This window comes from Ovis aries, chromosome 7 (assembly GCF_016772045.2).
Source record: "Ovis aries strain OAR_USU_Benz2616 breed Rambouillet chromosome 7, ARS-UI_Ramb_v3.0, whole genome shotgun sequence".
In the NCBI taxonomy this organism is placed as follows: Eukaryota; Metazoa; Chordata; class Mammalia; order Artiodactyla; family Bovidae; genus Ovis; species Ovis aries.
In genome coordinates, this window is record NC_056060.1 from 78,928,499 (window position 1) to 78,948,936 (window position 20,438).

Consider the following 20,438-nt stretch of genomic DNA (forward strand, 5'->3'; position numbering starts at 1 on the left):
ACCCTGACTCAGAGTGGTTGGCCAGAGAAAACCCAGAAGTTAAATCCCATCACAATAAAAATGGAAATTGCAAGCCACGTGCCTGAGCAGTCTTCCTAGGTACCCTTACCTTCCTGCTCTCCACCCAGGTGCCCATTTTCCCAGTAAAGTTTCTTGCTTTGTCAGCACATGTCTCCTCAGACAATTAATTTCTGAGTGTTAGACAAGAGCCCACTCTTGGGCCCTACAAGGGTCCCCCCAACTTCCTGCAACAGTATGGAAAGAATGACATTTTAGAGTTGAGAGGGACCTCGACTGTACAGTTCCCAAGAATCTGAGTGATCTTCCCAAGGTTCACGAAGCTACTCCATTGAAGAATAAATACAGAATCCACTTCTTTTGTCATTTCAATACTATTTCTATCCTGCTCACAGGTCTCTCTTATGAGGAAGGGAAAACAGACATTAGCTTTAATAATTTAAGGTGGGGTCTTGGAGAGACCAGAAATGTTAAAAAACACTTGACTCTGAAAGAAAAAATAAGTTTAAGAAGTGGTAAGGGTAAGCCCCAAATAGTGTCACGGACCATAGCGTCTATGACTAGTCCAACAGGGAGACGTTACCCTCTGAAAGCCTATACCAGTCAGCAACAACTGCATACTCATCTGTTTTGGGTACCTGTTTCAGTGTGCTGGTTCTCAGGATTATTTTTTCTTGGAATGTATGCATTCTAGCAAAGCGAATTTCTCCCAAACCAATCCTTCACTTTTATTGACTTCCATTATAACTTTGGCAATTTTCAAGAATTTTGATGACCCAGTGTTTGAGGCTGACCTGTGGCATGTTCAGCGCTAGTTCTGCGGGTCTGGAAAGCAGTGCGAAGGCACCTGGCGTTTCATTCCATGTACTGCAGCCTTCCTTTTCTTCCCTTCAAACATCTTCCATGTTAGCTCCCCTGAACCACAAGAATATCTTATGGCTGAAGATCTGGGTTAGCACCCAGGCAACTTTCTGTTGTATTGCCTTTCTCCAGCCTTGGTGGAGGTACTGACAAAGTCAGATACAGGGAGACTTGAAAGCTAGCATTCTATATTTCAGTTGGAATATTCCATTAGCTCATGGCTTTGGGCTCCAGAAAGGAGTCATTTCCCAGTAATTTGAAATACTAGATACTCGATTTCCTTACAATGTGACTGTCTTGTAGATAAGCACTGTGGGCCCCTGCTGCACAGCTCAAGCACACTCTGTTGAGTGAACAGGACTGACCAACTCTTCCTGCTGTCCCTGGCCATGTCAGCGCTGGCCCAGTGAAGTTTATCTTTGCCTTTCAGCCTCCTTCCTGAGAAGCATCTTACCACCTTTTTACTAAGAGTGAAAGGCAATTAGGGTACAGATGGCTTAGATTTTCTTTTCATATACATTTTTCTTCTGCTGCATGTGGGAAGCACTGTACTTTGAAGAAATTCAAAATTATTCCCAAGACACTTAATGTTATTTTTACTCCAGCATGAGTGCTCAAGGACAAATGAGCACTTAGACGGAAACATCCTGCCTGAGAGAACCACACAGCTTGTCCAAAGCCCTTATCCTGATGCTGTGGGCAAGTTCGGACTCACCGAGCTGTACTTCAACTTTGTATTTCAATTGCTGGCATGTTGCCTTGCTTAGGTCATAAGGGACGGATAGTCTTCCTTTGGCAGTATAGATTTTCCTCACAAGAATTTTGGTTAGCAAGAACTTTTCAATTAACTGAAGGAGGCAGCTTTATAGGCAGGGTATATGATGGGTTGAGTTTATTTTTAATTTCTGTTAAAAGTTTACCATGCATGTCTGGGACAGGGCAGGAAAAGCAACTTAATATTTGGAAACATCAGAAAACATAATTCTTTGGAGGCTGTTTTCAATATCACTTTCCTGCATCTTTCCCTCAATTCTAACAAAAGGGTCAATTCCAAGATTTCAGTTTTCCTGAGTTCATAAAGCCTGGGAAAAGAGATCAAGTAGATACTTCCTCCAACTCTATAAATTTTGTGCTCCTAATGTGACCTTTGTCCCAATATCTAGAAATGACCTTGACCACTGGCATCGAGGCAGTATACCACAGCTTTTCTCCTAGTGTTCAGGGTGGCTTTGAATCAAGTTTCCAATTAGGAAAGAATTGAAACAGGAAAGGAATAAAGGAGGAGGGGTGTCTAAGCAACCGAGTCTTCCCTGCAAGAGAAGAGGAAGCCATGAGAAGTGAGTAATAGGTTTATTTGCATATACAGAAGAGAAGAGCTAGCGTTGCTGGGAGAGAGGCAGGGCTTGTGAGGAGGTAAGGCTTCAGCAGAGGAAGGCACCTTGACAAACAAGGACTCCGGGCTCAGTAAACCAAGCACAGTTGCAACCTTCTTTTGCCCCAAGCCCACTACTCATTTAACTCATTTACCTGTTGTCAGAGAGACATGGGAATTACTTACAAAACCAGGTGGTAAATAAGGTGGAGGGAACCAATTTTATAAATCTGGACCAGCCACTTAAAACCTTTATGTACAGGATGCAGAAAAAACCCATAAGAGGCACCTTTGAATAGTTCAAACCTAACCAGGTGCCATCCGCCCTGTTAGTAAAAATAGCTATCATGGAAGACTCTGGGGATTAAATGTCTCTCCAAAGTTGAGGCCTCAATCCTACAAGTTTAGGCAAAGGGACTCTAGAAGTAGAAGTTCCTGCCAGGTTTGAAAGACCATGATCACAGACAGGAGATCTCTGGGGATCAGAGTGGAATGGCTACAGAGACACGCATTTCTCAGCCTGCTTCTGTGGCTACGCTGTGGGGCCGAGCTCCTAGCAAGCAGAATCCGGGGTGTCTCCCAAGGATGGAAGGCATCCTTGCGAAAAACATCTTTTCCTGGATTCTAAAGTTGAACCAGAATGAACTTTGACCTCTTTTCTAAGTATCCAAATGAGATAAAGGCTCTTAACATGAAAAAATCAAGTTCTGCATTTGGGAAGAGCAACTACCCAGTGGCTAGTTCTCAAGGGAGCTTCACCTACTTCTTTTTCTCCAGGAAGACATGTGGATTGTCCTCAGAGAAGTCAGAAGTGGCCAGCTACTGACTAGATGCAGTAATTTAAAACAAAAAGATTGGACATGCTGACTAGGAAGGGGAAGAGAAACACACACTGAGTGATTATATCTTTTTTTTGTATATAAAGGATTAAAAAATTCCAATTTAATAATAAATTTTGGAAAAGCAAATGTAAAATGACTTGGGCTTATAAAACCGGAATTTACAATTATCTGTGTATAGTCAAAGACAAATCATAGAACCGTTCTGATTACAGATTAAAGTAATTCTACTGGTTACAGAATCACTGACCCACTCCCCGGTGAGATTACAGTTGTTCAATTGCAAGCATCTCCACCGCTACTCACACTCCTTTGTCTCCTCCTCAGACAGTGTTTTCACAGCCAAGTCACAGCACACACACCAGGCACGTCTTTCTTTTCACAAAGCTTAGCAAGATGATCCCTCCTTCTGGCTTAGATCAACAACCTTCCTTTATAAATAACCCCCCTTCCCCTGGTCACTAAATTCGTCCACGTCTTCATCCTCCACAGGCTCCCTCCCCTTGGTCCCAGTTCCAGTAGGACATGTTCATCCCTAAAAAGAATGCTGGATTCGTGAGGCCACACCAGTCACAAGCTAGGACCTCTCTAGGCCAGTGGCGCTGGGCTCCTAGTTGTCCAGCACCTTTGTGCTCAAGAAGCTGTAGTGTTCTCTCTCCGTCATTTCTTCCCAGCATTCTCCTGCCCTTTCATGACATCCATGCCAACAAGCTGTCCGTCATTCTAGGTTTCCCTGTCTTGTACAAGTCTTCATTAATAACCAAGTGACTGTAACTACCACGGCAATGCTGAAAAGATCCTTATCTTTTCTTCTCTCAATCTTCATCTACCTTCATGAACAGAGTCTCCTCTAGAAGCCGGTGACTCCTCTCTCCTTTCTCTGCATCCTGAGGGACCTACTCAATAAGAATCTGCTACTCTGAGATGCCTGCTCTGCAAGATCAAGTCACAACACCGCAGCCTCTGTGGACTGCAGGTTGGAGGGAAGATGCCAGGCCCACCAACTCTGATCGATCATTTCAGGTTAAATCAAATGAACGCAATACCACACTCTGCTCTTCCCTACACTTCTTCATTAACACACCTATAACATCCGCTTTAGTAGTCTGAGCACAAAGCTCTCGAGAGCTGTCTTTCCCCTTCTTTCCACAGGCTGAGACGCCACCATGCAGGGCCTAGGAAGTGCCTGTTGGCCTTCTGAGTGCCTCTTAGGAACTAGCACCTAACTTGTTAAAGTGTTACCCACAACTAGTTATATTTTATGGCCCCCTACAGTATGGTGTTGCACCACTGCTCAATTTGCAACCAGTGAACTTTACCAGGGATCTATGTCCTCTCGAATCTGGTCTTAACTGCTAACCTCTCATTAGCATGAAAAACGCTCCCCTTTTAGTACACCTACTTTAATGCTCAACGAAGAAGTGCCACTGAGAAAACATGGAAGATTTCTTTAAGAAAGGAACCATGCTTTCCTTTCCAGCACAGCCAGTGGGCTGAAGGCCTGTTTCCACTCATCTCCATTCTTTCAGTGTAAATCCACTACTCACTGGCAACACAGTCTGATTTAGCAGGCACTCATCATTAAAACCAGAACATCTATGGCATATAAACGAGGTGAGATGCCAAAAAACACAGATCCATAGAGCCTTTCTGATGGAGAATGGAAAGAAAAGTCTGAGACAGTGAGCTCACGCGTGCCAGTGTACACACATGAGGAAAGTCAAACATCTCAACAGGATTTACTGTCACAGAATCTGCACAGGTACACTATGCTCAAGTCTTACTAGAAAGGGCTCACTTGCATTTTTTCCCTTTCTTAACGCAGCACGACCAATGGCCAGCTAAACATCAGACCCATTGTTGAATAGAAGGGAGCAGCATCAGACACAAAATTCCAGGCCCTGGTTTTACGTGCCTTTAATACTATTTTTCCTTTCCTCTGTGTTCACTAAACAGGATTTAAAATTTTTGTAAAGCTACTTTTCATAGCTTTTTGTTTTCCCTTTGTATTTATCATGTTTTTAATTTCTTCTCTGAGGAGGAATTCTCCGAATCTGGGTCTTCCAATTCGATTCGGTGCCTCTTGAGGCCACTATGGCCATGAACAGCTCTGCTGCTGTCTGTGTCTGGGGGGTCAGTGGGGTCCTCTCTCGTTCCAGCACTGGGGGACTCACAGGCCATTTCAGACCCACAACAATCTTTGTGTAGGAGTATCCCTGTCAGGGACAAGTTATCGTGGTCAGTGTCCACACGTCCTGGGGAAGAGCAGGCCAGTGCCTCCAGCTCCCCGAAGTTCTGCCCATTGTTGTGGGGGTGCGGGGGGCGGGGGTGCAAGCGTCCATTGTTGTGGTTGGCACAGATGGTTTCGAGGCTCCTCTCCTCACTGTCATCAGACTGGGTCCTGAGACAGTTGCCAGACCCGCTGCTCAGAGTGGAGCCAGACGCCTTGGGGACAGGAGGGGAGGGTGGCTCCTCAGCCCGGCTGCTCAGGGCCTTGCTTAGGGCCTTTCCATTGAGCTTCTTGGTTTCAAAAGTGTATTCTACAGTGCCACCATTGTTGGAGTCCTGAGAAGCATCCTCGGGGGCCTCTGCCCAAGGGTGGCCACTGGGCTCGGGGCCTGGGCCATTGTTGGGGCTTAGGGCAGAAGTCCCCTCTTTAAAAGCATCCTTGCTGCGGCCTTCCGGCGGCAGGTCCTGGGTCCTCTGGGCTACCGCCGCGTTTAGACAGGCTTCCTTGCTGGAAGAAGGGGCTGGGTTGTCCTTGTGGCTGGTTCCCGCCCTCCCTTCATCGGCCTCCCCAGACACGAGCGAGCTCTCTCCATCTTTGTTGTTTGAGTAGGAGATGTAGGAGTAGCGGAGCCACTTGTAAGCTTTATAAATCTTCCGCTCAACCGACTCTATGTCAGAAGTTGGCGATGCTCGGCTTGGCTGAATCTCCAGAGTGGACGCGCTCCGCTCAGGGGAGGAGGTTGGGGAGGAAGAGAGGTCATCTACTTTGATCTGGGGGTAATCATAGTTGTCTTCGCCAATGTAGGTGTCGGTGGGCTTGGGCGGGGCGCCGGGCCTCTCTTCTCGAGGTGTCTTCTGCCGGCGCCGCATGGCGTTCCGCTGCCGGGTGGATGCGCGCCGTTCGTTCAGCTCCTCCTCGTCCTCAGAGCTGCTGGAGCTGCTGGAGCTGCTGGACTCATCTTCGGGGCTGGGAGACCGTGGCCGGGGAAAGAGGTCTGTGTCCAGTTCCACCTCACAGGCATTCTCTTCAGAGTCAGACTCGTTGGAAAGGGCCAGAAGGCGTTTGTCCTGGTAGCGCCGCAGGGCAGACAGGCGCTGCTGGCGAGACGTGGCATCCTCACACGAGGGCAGTGGCGGGGTGGACGCCACCACGTTTGTGGCAGTGACCCGCAGGGGGCCCAGGTGGAAGGCGCTGTCGGCAGACTCATCCACTGTGGGCGGAGGGGAGCGGGGCAGCGAGGCCGAGGACTCAGAGTCGGTGTAGCCGGAGCGCTCGCTGACCCCCGCGTGCAGCTGGAGGATGGTGCTCTCGCTGAGGTCACTGTCCGAGTCAGAGCTCCAGCCCTCGATCTCGCGACGCACCAGGGAGTCAAAGAAGGCCATCATCCGGGGGTCTTCCTGCACAGACTGGTTGGCATAGTCGTGAGACAGGCCACTCCCACTGTTCAGCACAAGGCTGATGTACTCTTCGTGGGTATAGAGACAGCGAGAATCATCCTCAATCCGACCGTCCAGATCTCCGGTACATCCTGGCTGCTTGTATGGGCTCCAGATCTGCACAGAAGGTAAAAACAAAACCAAGGAAGCCTGATTGCAATGTATTCTAAAGCAGTTGGCCATTAAGAGCTTCCCCAGACTCTCCCTGTCATTTAGCCGGGACTTGCTAACCAACTTTAGGCCCAGGATAAACACATACCATGACTCCCACTGCCCCCCTCCCCTTTAGCTTCCTCTACCAGTAGCCTGGAAATCACAATAACCCCCTACATAATCTCTGAGGACAGAGGATGACTTGAAGATTGGCCAGTGTGTTCAAAACTCTCAGAAGATTGGAGAGGTACCACTTTTCCAAAGTGAAAACAGACCCAGCAGTCAGTCCTCTGCAACAGTTAATATTTCAGCCTATAACTACTTCTCCCCAAATGCAACATTTCTATTTTTAACTAATGGGAATTGCTTACTGGAGCTTGGTAAGAATAGCCAACTGCCTACACTGCAGTTCCCTCTTGGACATGCAGGCATCAGTTACCCAGGAAACTGGGTTCTCTTAACCAGGGAGCTGCCTGCTTGCTCCCCAACTTTTCTGTTAGCTATTGGAATAGGCAGGACTCACCCTCCAAGCCCACAGACCCATCTCTTAAGAGCCCTCCACTCCACAGTCAGACCTAGGCGCTCATAGCCAAAAAGTGGCCGAACTAGGATTCAGACTAAAGTCTGTCTGAATGCAGAAGCCCAGCTTTATGAGCTGAATTAAGTTATGCAAAAGTGGAGTTCAAGGTAATTAAGCTGTCACTGCAGATGAGAACGATTAGCTTCACCTGACTCTGCCAGACTGGTCCTGAGCAGCACAGAGAAGCTCGGTTATATCAGCTGGTAGTTATGGCAACTCAGATGACATTCCAGGTGATTTTCTTGCCTTAACAGGCTCCTGTCTATCTTTAGATGGCACCCAACCCAGAAAGCAGTGGCTTTTTGTTCACTATCCTCTATCAAGACAATGGCTTTGCTTCCCCAAAGTTATCCAAGGACAAATTCACCTTCCTGTGAGCATGCTCCTGAGGCCCGCTCCCTCCATGGTTTACTTTGATCTCCCGGGAGGTAGCATCTCTCAGGAGGATCCCCAGTTTAAGAGGGGCTGAAGAAACCTTCTAGGCTAGGTCTCTTCACCAATTCCCAATTCAGATTCATTCCTCCTTCAACTTTGTCCTCTGTCCACAACTCCTCAGGTGTCCTCCCACCCCCAGCTTCACAATCTCACCCAGGGGAGTGTTAAGGCAGTGATTCTCAAACTTTGGTGTGAACATGAATTACCTGAAGAATAATTAAAACGCTGACTCCTGAGCCCCACCCTCAGAGATTCTGATTCAGTAAGTCATGGGGAGGTTACCAGGGCTCTGCACTTTTAATAAGCACTCGAGGAGTGAGAAAGTGGAGGGACCAACTTTTAAGAAACACTGAAATATACTAATAGTTAGCATAAAATAAGTTGCAAAAAATAAAGGCTTTGTCTGAAGCGATTCTCAAATTCTTTGTGAGACCCAATGTTTGGGAAACATTTAGATCTGGTCTTTAGCAACAGGCTCAAGCTATAAATGACTATCTTTGCAAACAGATGTCTCTGGGAATAAAAGTTTGGTGGCTTAGGAAAAAAACTGAAAGGTTCAACAAGCAAAGCCCTTAGGATGCTTTGGAGTCGTAGTCTATACACTGGGCTAAATCTCATTCCCGCAGTTAAAAATGGAAAATGTTACTAACCATGTTATATAATATGAAGATAAATCCTTATGTACTTCCCAGAAACTCAGAATTTAACAAAAGAACGAAACATTCATGGTGAGATGCTTGCTGGCCCAACTATCCAACAAGCCTGGGTTTTAGTCTACTACCCAGCCCCCTACATCTTCACTTCAGGAATGAAAATCATAATACTGAAAGTTGCCATTTATATGCACTCTGGAATGTATTAAGCTGAGGTAGACTTTCATTCCTGAAGCCTGGAGTAATGGAACAAAATGCTGGATCAGAAGGCAAGAGGCTTGAGTGTGGGTTCCCACACAGCTCTAGTTTTCTCAGCTCCCCATCTAAACAGTGAAATTAGATGGGTCTCATGCAACCCAAAGATTCAGAGCAAAACAAAAGATCCATCCCAGATGGCCAGGCTCCAGTCCTCAAGGGACCTATAGCACAGAGCTGTGGGAGAGGCAGAACAGGTAGGAACCTGAGCCTTCTCACTCACATGGCCCAGAGCAAAGGACTTCACCCTTGAAGCCTCTTTCCTCAGTTGCAGACATGAGAAGGATGAAATGATGTAACATATGCCAAAGTGCCAATAACTGCAGTGCTTCCTCCTTCATTTGGCAAACGAATACCTCAACTGGAGGTTTGAGACTCATCCTCAAACAGACTTTTGAACACCAGAGGCACTGACCATCCCAATTATGTTAGTCCTCATCCTTGAAACATCAATTTCAAACATTTGTGAAATTATCTTTTTAATATTGAAAGTCAACAACTCAGAAGTGAAGCAATGAAAGCACAGCTTTCTGTTGCATGTGAACTGTGGCTAGATATCCCTCCTCATGGGACAAGGTTCATGAGAAAAGGAGGAGGGATGTGCGGCTTTCTCTTGAAGCCCAGTGACAGTGACAAGTTTAGCTCAAGAGGCTATTGAGCAAACAGATGCAGTTCAATTCTCATTCAAAAATCATTGAAATGGAACGCAATTTCAGTAACAAGTGTTCTGACCCACACAGGTGACCGTGACATGCTTGATGTAGCATCTCTAAACCCTCTTCTCTCTCTGCACTATTATACTAAATTCAGACATCTGGCCACCTACCAAGAAAAACGACACAGGCAGAGACTTATGTTGTCATCAGGGGTGCTTCACACTCTAATCTGGATTCCAAGACTCCCTGGGCCCAGGTGTGGCCTACACCTTCCCAGCCTTACATCTGAGCCCTCCCCTTTCTGTGCTCTTCACTCTGGCCAAATGATCATTTCCTAAACAGGCCCTATGCTTTGCTGCTTGTGAGCACTGACTCATGAGCGTAGTACCTGGAGTGCAGTAGGTGATCAATAAATATTTACTGATTCAGTAAAATAACGAAATATCCAATCTCTCTCTTTAAAATGGCTCTCCCATCTTATTCCTTTCTTTTCTTTTGCAGACTTTTTTCTTCAAAATCTAGTTCAAGTATTCCTTGAGATAGCTCAAGTGTACTGAGATTACCCCAGATGGGGGGAAAAAAAATCTCTGCCTCCCCACATAGCAATGTTTCTATCTCTTATGTACTTTGCATTTTTCATTACTTTTATTTCTTTTTTCTCCTACTGGGTCATCAATTCCTATGGGGACCTGCATTACCTATCTTTGCATTCCTCACAGGGCCTATCGCAAATCACACATAGTAGGTATGGTTCACAAATACTGGGTGAATAGACAAATACTGGTCTTTGAGGAAAAAGAAAAAGCCAGCAATTGTTCATCTTTCTCTCTCTTATGTTTAACTACCAAATAACCCCATTTTTTGCTAAGTGTGGGCATTCAAGAGAGTATAAGATCTGTTGTGGGTGAGAAGAGCCTGGTTCTGACTCCTTTCTTTCAGGCTAGTAAGGCATCAGTAAAGGACAAGTCAAGGAGAAGGTGGACCAAACAGAGACAGGTGGAGACAGAGGCTGGCTGGATTAAAGTATGGTGGAATGATGCTCTTTGAGCCATTGACTCTCTCAGAGAAAACACAAGAAAGAAAGAGATTTTTTTTAAAAAGATTTTTTTTTTAAGCGGTGGACCATTTTTAAAGTCTTTATTGAATTTGTTACAGCACTGCTTCTGTTTCATATTTGAGTGTTTTGGCCACGAGGCAAGTGGGATTGTAGTTCCCTGACCAGGCATCAAACTGGCCCTCTCTGCATTGGAAGGCAAAATCTTAACCACTGGACTGCCAAGTAAATACCTGAAAGTGACTTTTATTAAAACAGAAACTGTCAGGCACAGGTAACCTGTAAGGCACTCCTACGTGTCGTTCACTTGACAGATGGGAGACAGACTCACTGCCCAAGGGTACTAACTGTTACTGACTTAAGGTTTCCAGTGGCTAAACATGCCTCCTGGTGGGGCAGGGCTCAGACTCCACTGGGACCTGGGAGCAATGAGTTCTACAGTTCAGTCTGAATATTTTCACAGAGAAAATACTCTCTCCTTTAAGAACTTGGCTAGTCTCCAACCTCTGACCTCTTGGGTAAGGATTCCAACTGACTAAACAACGACTGGGGAGACTTAGCACAGAAGCATCCTAGGGCATCAGCCAAGCAGGAATCTCTCTTCTAAAGGAGATGCTCAAGCAGAGTTCCCTGATAAAGAGAATGATGTCAATAGGACTATGGAGGACATGGTACTATACTAACCTGTGAGTCACACCCTAAAAGAAAAGGGAAAGCAATATGCAAGGGACAGGCCGGTTCAGTGATCACCCAAGTGAAGGACTGCTGAGATGAACAAATACAGCAGGAGCACCAGGCCACTGCTGCCTTCCCACTAGCAAAGAAAGGGTGGCTAGACATCGACAAGAACAAAGAACAGGGCCCTGTGCTAGCCTTACCACTACTAGCTATAATTAACCCCAAACAGTAAATTTATAATTTACATCTCATCCTCTGCAAAAAGAAAAAGTCAATAAAAACAATCTAAGTCTAGGTCTAGCACTGTTTATTTATGGGTAAATAAATGTATGCAATCATGAAAGTCAGCCCTAATCAACAATAAAACCTAAATAAAGGGAGCTGGAATAACGACAAATAAAAATACTGACCCATACTCCAACATTACATTTCTGATAGTTTCCTCTGCCTCAGACGTAACTTGGATAGTTTTTTTAAAGAGAACAAAAGAAAATGAAAACTATCCGTTTATTACAAATCAATCTTCACATTTCCCCTGAAATCTCCCTCAAGTTTTCATTGTTATTTTGGGGGAAAGTGAGGAGTTTTATGTTTTGCTGGGGGGAAGAGGGAGGAGATATCACCTATCCTTACTTAAAAGTCACATCATCACAGGGTCCTCAGGAATTCATCATTTGCCTTGAGCCCTCATTTTCTCAGCTGTGGAGAAGGGTTACTAGCAGTCCACTGGAATGTGAGTGATGGGCAGTGGGCCATCCTTCCATGGACACAGGCCAGGCTGGCTCTCTCATTTACAAGCTCTAAAAATATCCCCTGGCAGGGTTACGTTCATTCAGTCAATGTGCAATTGATGCAAGTGTTCATCCTCAATCACAACCACATGAAGTGGCTTTTGATATGTCCTGAGACAAGTTAGCTATGGTTCTGGAAGTCACTTGTTGTATCTGTGCCATATGAGTACAGGAATTAATGCCAAGTGCACACCCAGTAACTGAGGAGATGGTAGCTTCTTTATCTGAGATGGGGTTTGGAAAGCAGAATTCATCAGACTCCAGATCAAACACCATTGGAAATGCCGCAGCATACAGGTAGTATCTGGTTTCAAAGCCTCGTGACTAATTTTTAAGAAAACAGTTCCCTCTGAAAGGAGGTTTAAAAACCACTCTCTTGATTATAACATCAATTTTTCCATATGTTGTAATATGTCAAAATAATTAAGAATTCTGATAGACCTTTAGTATGTTTAGCTATGACGTGCTACATACATTGTTTTGTTTTTTTCCATTTATGAACTTGCAGTGATTTCTCTCAAAGGACAAAAGGGGAATGTGCCTCACCTTGATAATCTTTTCTACACCAGAAGAGCAGATCATGTAGGTGTGGGGGTTAAATCGGACCTGGTTAACAATAGACCGATGCCCTTTCAGCACCATGAAGGCTCCGTTGACCACCCTACCAATGCCACCTGGGAAGACAGAAGGAAAAAAAAATCAAATGATGAAACAGATGGAAGTAAACAGGCTCCAGTAATGGCAAACAAACAGCTCTGAACCAGAGTTGACATTTTTTACTAACTGTATCACCAGCAGAATGCCTAATCTTACAGATAAAGTTGCTATGGAAAGAAGGAAGATGAAATATCTCTCAGCATATGTGCTCTTACCCAGAGCCTTTATTTAGCCTTTAAGCATTGCCCACACCCACCCACTGCAATTCCATTGTCAATGAAGCCACAGCCACTTAAAACACTTCTCAAGTTTTTGATCCCTAGGATAGAATCCCAGTGTTACCTTAGAAAAGGCCAGTCATAAGCAAAATGAGACTGATCTGCTTGGGAACAGTTAGGCAGCTAAGCCAGGGACATGCAAGAACCAGAAGCATATAATTACTTAAGTGTACCCAAAACATCACTGATCCAGTTGCCCTCAATTTCTATGATGAAAGTAGCAAACAAGACATATAAAAACCTCTGGGAAATAATGGAGAAAATCCTTTCTTCACTCTGACAGGGAGAACTAAGGATAAAGCAAGGAGATACGGGTCACTTTCACAATAAGCAGAGTCCAAGTATGGAAAATTACATAGGGTGGGCCTTGAAGACATCATGTATAGAGACCACTGACAGAAAGCAGTATCTTATGGACCATCCTATAGGCTTTCTTTTTCAATGATGAGAAAAGTACCAGAGGCCTAGAACTTATAACGCAGATGAAAATGTCATCATTTATGAACTTGGGATAATCTAAAGGTTCAACTTCATTGGTAAGGGCATCACACTCCCACAGGACACATGTACCCAAGTCATCACTTTTAAGCAGCCATCAACAGCTCAGTACACACAGGCTGACATGTGCTCCTGGTCAACTGGCAAAATGTGATATACAGACACAGACAAATGAGTGCTCATTTATTTAAGTAGGGAGAGCCTTCGCAGACCCTGCCAGGAGCACGGCATCGCTGGGGCACAAAGTGCCATTAGCACCACCTCGGTTCCACATGCTCCACCCCAGGGCCAACTTCTCTCAGTTCAAACATTCATGCCAAACACTTCTCATCTCACTATCTGCAGGGAAAATGGCTAGAACGATATCCCTCTTCTAGGGATAATCTGGTTCTGCAGAAGGTGTCTTCTGCTTTTGGCCTCCTGACATAACTCCTCTTTCACCTCTCCTGCCTCATGAGAGATATTCCTCTCTACTGACATGTACATAACATATCTTTTTTTTTTTTTTTTTTTTTTTACAACAGCAAGAGGTTGGGAGACTGCACTGATTTGCTTCTGAGTGGTGTCAACTTGGCTAGCACCAGGTGCTTACTCTACTTGCCGAGTGACAAAAATGTCCTTTCCCTAAATTTTGCCCCATGTCTGACATTATTAATATCTGAATAACCCACGATGGACAATACACTTATAGCCATTCGTATTTCAGCCCAACATCATCACATTTGCTAACAAACCATAAAAGAGGAGAAAGTAACTAGGACATAGGTATGTTTTTATGGAGACAAAAGAGTCAGGGAAGGTTTAAGCACCCAGGTAGGCTGCCATGATGGGAACACCTAGGCATCCTGAGTGCACCAGGTTCCTAAGGCGCGAGGGAGGAGGGGAAGGTAACCTGAGCCTAGTCAAAACAAAAAGAAACTTGAGAGAACTAAGAGGGATCCATGGGAATCTAAACCAGTTGTCTCAATACACCCCCAAAGAGTTCCTTTGGGTCTGTTTCTTTTCTATAAATGGCTGATTCAACAAGCCGCAATCTGGCTCATGGATTTCTTCTCAATCCTACGTTTCAACAGCCTACTCCTATCCATACCTCCACTGGGGTGGTCAATAGCAAAAAAACTTATGCTTGAACCTAGTACCAATATCGTTGAATCCTTCTGCTTCTAAGAAAAGGAATTTAAGTGACTCAGAGAATTTCAGTGACTTCTTCCAACTAGCTTGGCAGAGCCAGAATCTGAACCAGAGTCTCTTTGGTTTTAATACCTAATATCCTTTCCATTGTATAAGTGGCCTTTAAGAGATGAAAAGGTTTGAATAGGGATAGAGTCAGAAGGTCATAACCAATTTCTAAATCCTTCTGGGAGTCATCATATAAGCTGGTTTTCATTTTAAGTCCTGAATTTAACAGGGGGTGGGGTGCTTCCTGGGTGGCGCTAGATGTAAACAATCCACCTGCCAATGCAGGAAACACAACAGAGGCGAGTTCGATCCCTGGGTTGGGAAAATTCCCTGGAGGAGAAAATGGCAACACGCTCATGTATTCTTGCCTGGAAAGTCCCATGGATCAGAGGAGCCTGATGGGCTGCAGTCCATTGGGCTGCAAAGAGTTGGACATGACTGAGCAACTGAGCACACGCAGAAGGGGGTAAGGAAAAGATTCTGTCCAATGGTATTCCGAGTGCAAGGTCTATAGTATCAGCACAGGACGTTTCATCCCACTGCCAACACTAAATAGTCTATGAAGTAGAACTGGATCTCATGCACACCGAGAACCTGGAGTGCGACGCCTGAACTAAAGCAGGCACTTGCTATAACTAAAGCCGGTAGCCACTGCTGAATGGACAGTGTTTCAGGAGAGGGCAGTTCTACAGTAAGTACCACTAAAGGAGGACTTTGGTGAGATGGAAGGTCTCATCTTAAAGAAACAGCAACCATACGACCAGGGTTTATTAACTAAACCAATCTTTCTGTCAAAGATGACTTAGAATACAATTACACTAACTTTCAGATCTAAAGAATAATTGAAGGGTATCAGTGCTTGAAAAATTCAGACCACAAAAAATCTGTTTCTACTGCTCTTTCACATGCTGTGACCTCATTTGGTTTCTCTTCTTGGCAGTAATTTTAATACAAGATACTTTCTCCTTCCTACCCAAGAAACCTGAAAAAAAGGAGGAAGTCAATAAAGCCAAGAGACTGAAAGTGAAACAGGTACAGAAAGAATTACTGCTGCCATCTGTATAAAGTAATCCCGGCTATACACAGAATCACAGCAATGAATAGGCTTCAGAGAGGTTTGCTATAGTCCCTCTCCAGTTTTCAGGTTTCAAGTGATTGAAAACAGCTGCTACTGTACAATTTACACAGAATGAGTTTAGAGAAGAAATTTTTATCAGTTCTGGAGATGTGTATAAATCAGATAGATCCCTTGAGTCTCAAATGACTAATGCCAAGATGCCAATACCAGTAAGAACTTGGGTTCTCCTCTCCTCCATTATCTAACCAGAGCCTGCCCATCAATAGCAAAATCAAGCTGAAAAAACTTAGGCGGGGAATATTTTTGACAAGAACTACATAACCTACATAATTTCCCTTTAGGGTCATCACTCATCTGTGAGTAAGAGCCCTGGTAAGGCTCAAGCCCACCCCATGGTTACTGAGCCAAGTCACAACGTTATTGCTAGTAATGGTACAAATAAGTAAAACAGCACAGACTCAAGAATGAGACCCTTGGTCATTCTTGAGCTGCCATTTGTTTATCAAGTTCTGTGAAACCAATGGTCATTTCTCCAAACCATCTGCTCTGGCTGGCTCAGACAAACAGGCTGGTACCATTTTGTAGGTTTCTTTTTAAGTTGAAGTCAAAGTTTCCATACATCCATCTTTCCTTTGTTTCAGAAGGGATACTAGGGAGGTGGCAAATGTTCTATCTTATCTGTTCTACTTCTCTATTCTACTGCCAAGACCTCAGAAAAGAAAATGAGTGAGAGGGCCATCTCATAAGACTCCAGCATTAGTGGTTCACTCACTATCTTGGGATTCTAGGAAACACAAGGCACTTAGAAAAAACACCTTGTTCAGAACCCTGATAAAGACCTTTCTAAAATGCCATGGCCAAATCTTCCCACAGAGAAGACAAAGGATAAGCCTACATGTGCTCACTGCCCTCTTTTCTTAACTATGCTCTTTTCAAAAGATTCAGCCAGAGATTTGTCCCCTCAAGCCTCTCAAGAGGGTCAGGACACCACTCCCACTTCTTGCCAACTTCAATTACTTCTGTTGCTTGTCAATTTCATTCATTTTCAACAAAGTCCTCCAAGAATGAGGATGTTTTCAACTCAGAAGCTAAAAGCACCCTGGTCAGGATTTCTAGATGCTTTGGTTCAAACAAACTTATCCACTGTGCTAGGGCATGAACCTCAACAGCACTTGGGACTGACTACAGGACAGGACACTGAAAGATCTTGTTCTGAAATAAACTCCGAATCAAAGTGGGTAAAATGGCAGTATTAATTTTCTTGTTACAGTCTTTGGATTTTCCACTCCTTCCTCAGTTCAGTCGCTCAGTCGTGTCCGACTCTTTGCGACCCCATGAATCGCAGCACGCCAGGCCTCCCTGTCCATCACCAACTCCCGGAGTTCACTCAGACTCACGTCCATCGAGTCCGTGATGCCATCCAGCCATCTCATCCTCAGTCATCCCCTTCTCCTCCTGCCCCCAATCCCTCCCAGCATCAGAGTCTTTTCCAATGAGTCAACTCTTCCCATGAGGGGGCCAAAGTACTGGAGCTTCAGCTTGAGCATCATTCCTTCCAAAGAAATCCCAGGGTTGATCTCCTTCAGAATGGACTGGTTGGATCTCCTTGCAGTCCAAGGGACTCTCAAGAGTCTTCTCCAACACCACAGTTCAAAAGCATCAATTCTTCAGCACTCAGCTTTCTTCACAGTCCAACTCTCACATCCATACATGACTACTGGAAAAACCATAGCCTTGACTAGACGGACCTTAGTCGGCAAAGTAATGTCTCTGCTTTTGAATATACTATCTAGGTTGGTCATCACTTTTCTTCCAAGGAGTAAGTGTCTTTTAATTTCATGGCTGCAGTCACCATCTGCAGTGATTTGGGAGCCCAAAAAAATAAAGTCTGATGCTATTTCCACTGTTTCCCCATCTATTTCCCATGAAGTGATGGGACCAGATGCCATGATCTTCATTTTCTGAATGTTGAGCTTTAAGCCAACTTTTTCACTCTCCTCTTTCACTTTCATCAAGAGGCTTTTTAGCTCCTCTTCACTTGCTGCCATAAGGGTGGTGTCATCTGCATATCTGAGGTTATTGATATTTCTCCCAGCAATCTTGATTCCAGCTTATGTTTCTTCCAGTCCAGCGTTTCTCATGATGTACTCTGCATATAAGTTAAATAAGCAGGGTGACAATATACAGCCTTGACACACTCCTTTTCCTATTTGGAACCAGTCTGTTGTTCCATGTCCAGTTCTAACTGTTGTTTCCTGACCTGCATACAGATTTCTCAAGAGGCAGGTTACGTGGTCTGGTATTCCCATCTCTTTCAGAATTTTCCACTCCTTCCTAATAGTCCATTAATTAATGGGTAGGACAAACACCTTTGCGAGAATGGGAAGGAGAAACAATGGACAACACAGAGATTAAGGAGGGAGAGTCTGAAAGCAAGAGTGAGGAACCAGGAACAGGGACTAGATGACTGGAAGGGTCTGTTGGAAGATAAGAAATTAGGACAGCAGGAGATAGATTTGTGTTTAAAAAAAAAATAGAGCTCTGGGTTCTCATGAAGAGGGTAAACATCCTTGATCTTCCAAGATTTATATGTTGACATGTCCAAGGATAATAAGAGCTGGACATTTAAGGACTTAACAAATGATTGTTAAATTGGAATTAGTGGAGAACACTGTTAAGAGCGGCGCTTCCCAGGTGGCTCAGTAGTTAATAGAGTCCGCCTGCCAATGCAGGAGACTCAGGTGATGCAGGTTCAATCCCCGGGTTGGGAAGATTCCCTGGAGTAGGAAATAGCAAGCTATTCCAGTATTTTTACCTGGAAAATTCCATGGACAGAGAAGCCTGCCTGGCAGGCTACATTCCACAGGGATCACAAAGAATTGGACATGACTTAGGACTCACGCATGTACTGTTAAGAGTGGTATTTTAAAAAACTTAATACTCAAGTTAAAAAAACATAGATTATGGTACAGGAGATGCTTTCAGCATTTCATGGGAGAACTTCATCTGGTAGCTCTAGATTAGGGTAGGAAACAAAAGGCTGCAGAACACACTGATGGGGCAAGGTGGTAAGCAAGGGCGTAAACGAGTGGCACCAATTTATAGAGAAAGAAGTTGAAAATATCTCAATGACGCAACTGACTTCAAGACTCTGTAATCGCCTAGTCCCCCTCGCAGCAGGAAGACTTGGGCTCAGTGTTCTTCACCAAAGAATCCAACGGTCAATTCAGCTTTCACCCTACTCGCCTCATTACTGGCAAGACTCAGCCGAGCTGCCTCCTCGTGTGATGTTTTCCTCCATCATCTTCCTAGGCTTCACCCTCTTATGGGTTTCCTGCTACTTCACTGGTCACTCCTTTTTTTTTTTTTTTTTCTTGTAAATTTTTTACTGAAGGATAATTGCTTTACAGAATTTTGTTGTTTCCTGTCAAACCTCAATATGATGGGCACTCCTTCTTGATTTCCTTTTTGGCTCTTCTCCCTGGCTTCTTGACATTAGACTGCCTTAGGGTTCAGTCTTTGGTCCCCTTCCCTTCAACTAGTTATACTCACTTCACCCACTGCTGACCTCATACAGTCTGTGGCTTCAGATACTACCAATGTTGTACCAAACCTTCAGACACCACCTACGTGCCGATACCAAAACTCAAAATGTTATCTCTAGTCCAGGTCTTCCTTGCACTCTACACTTCTATATCCAAACTGTTTATTCAACATCTCTAGAGACATCTCAGACTCTACCTGCTCACCTTTTCTCCCAATCTAATGTATCAGAAATTCTGATGGCTTTACTTTCAAAACCTATCTAGACTCCAACCCCTATTACCTTGGTTCAAACCACCATCACTTACTAACCTGTATTATGAGAGAATCCTACTGGTTCTCCTCATTTCTATCGCTGGAAGTCCCACTCCCAACATTTACCCTCAAAACTCAGTAACCAGAGTGATGCTGTTAAAACAAGTCAGATGAAGTCACTTTTCTGCTCAAAATTCTCCAATGGTTCCCACTTCACTTATAGGAAGAGCCTACATGACTGGACACCCCACATCCCACTTACCTCTATGACTAAGCCCTGTTCTTTTCCCCTTCTCATTCCGCTTCAGCACATTGATTTCCGTGCCATTTTTCAAACATAACAGGCACACTCTCACTTCCAAACCTTCATGGTGGTTCTACCTGAAATTTTCTTACCCTGGATTTCTGCAATGCTCCCGCACCATCATGAGGTTTTATTCAGATGTGACCTTTTCAATGAGGACTATATTGAATATCCTATTTAAAATGACATTTCCCTGATTCCCTTCCCCATACTACTTCCTATCTCCCTCATTCTGTTCTAATTTTTCCTTTTCCAAAGCACTTCTAACCTTTTATACACATGATATAATTTATTGTAGCTATTGTTCACTGTCTGTTTCCCCCACTAGGATGTAAGCTCCATTCTAGCAAGGATCTTTTGTTCTTCTGCTGTACCCTAAGTTTCTAAAACGGTGCCTATCTAGCACATGATAAGTTTTCAACAAGTATATGATGAATGAATGAAAAGGCATGTGCATTAGACTTCAGAATATAAGAATGTAGGAAAAGAACCTAATCTCCACTAGTGGGCTTCAACATCCAACATGTGGATTATCCAAGTGTCTCTCTCCATCTTCCTGATGTCAATTTTGGATGTTTCTTCTATAACATTTTTGACTACAGTAGGAGCAGAGAAATAAAGAAGCTAAGATTCTA

The 20,438-nt window shown here is 44.4% G+C and overlaps 1 protein-coding gene across 1 annotated transcript in view; it reads right to left on the reverse strand.

Annotated features, from left to right (window-relative positions):
• Positions 1–1,741: 1,741 nt before the first annotated feature.
• The window catches only part of DCAF5 (DDB1 and CUL4 associated factor 5), a 94,604-nt gene continuing 75,907 nt past the window's right edge, over positions 1,742–20,438 (reverse strand). The window contains exons 8-9 of the mRNA XM_027971948.3: positions 12,558–12,685; positions 1,742–6,873 (exon numbers count right to left, since the gene is read on the reverse strand). Of these exons, the coding sequence (XP_027827749.1) occupies positions 5,104–6,873; positions 12,558–12,685 (1,898 nt within the window). The 3' untranslated portion in view covers positions 1,742–5,103. The remainder of the gene's footprint in view (positions 6,874–12,557; positions 12,686–20,438) is intronic.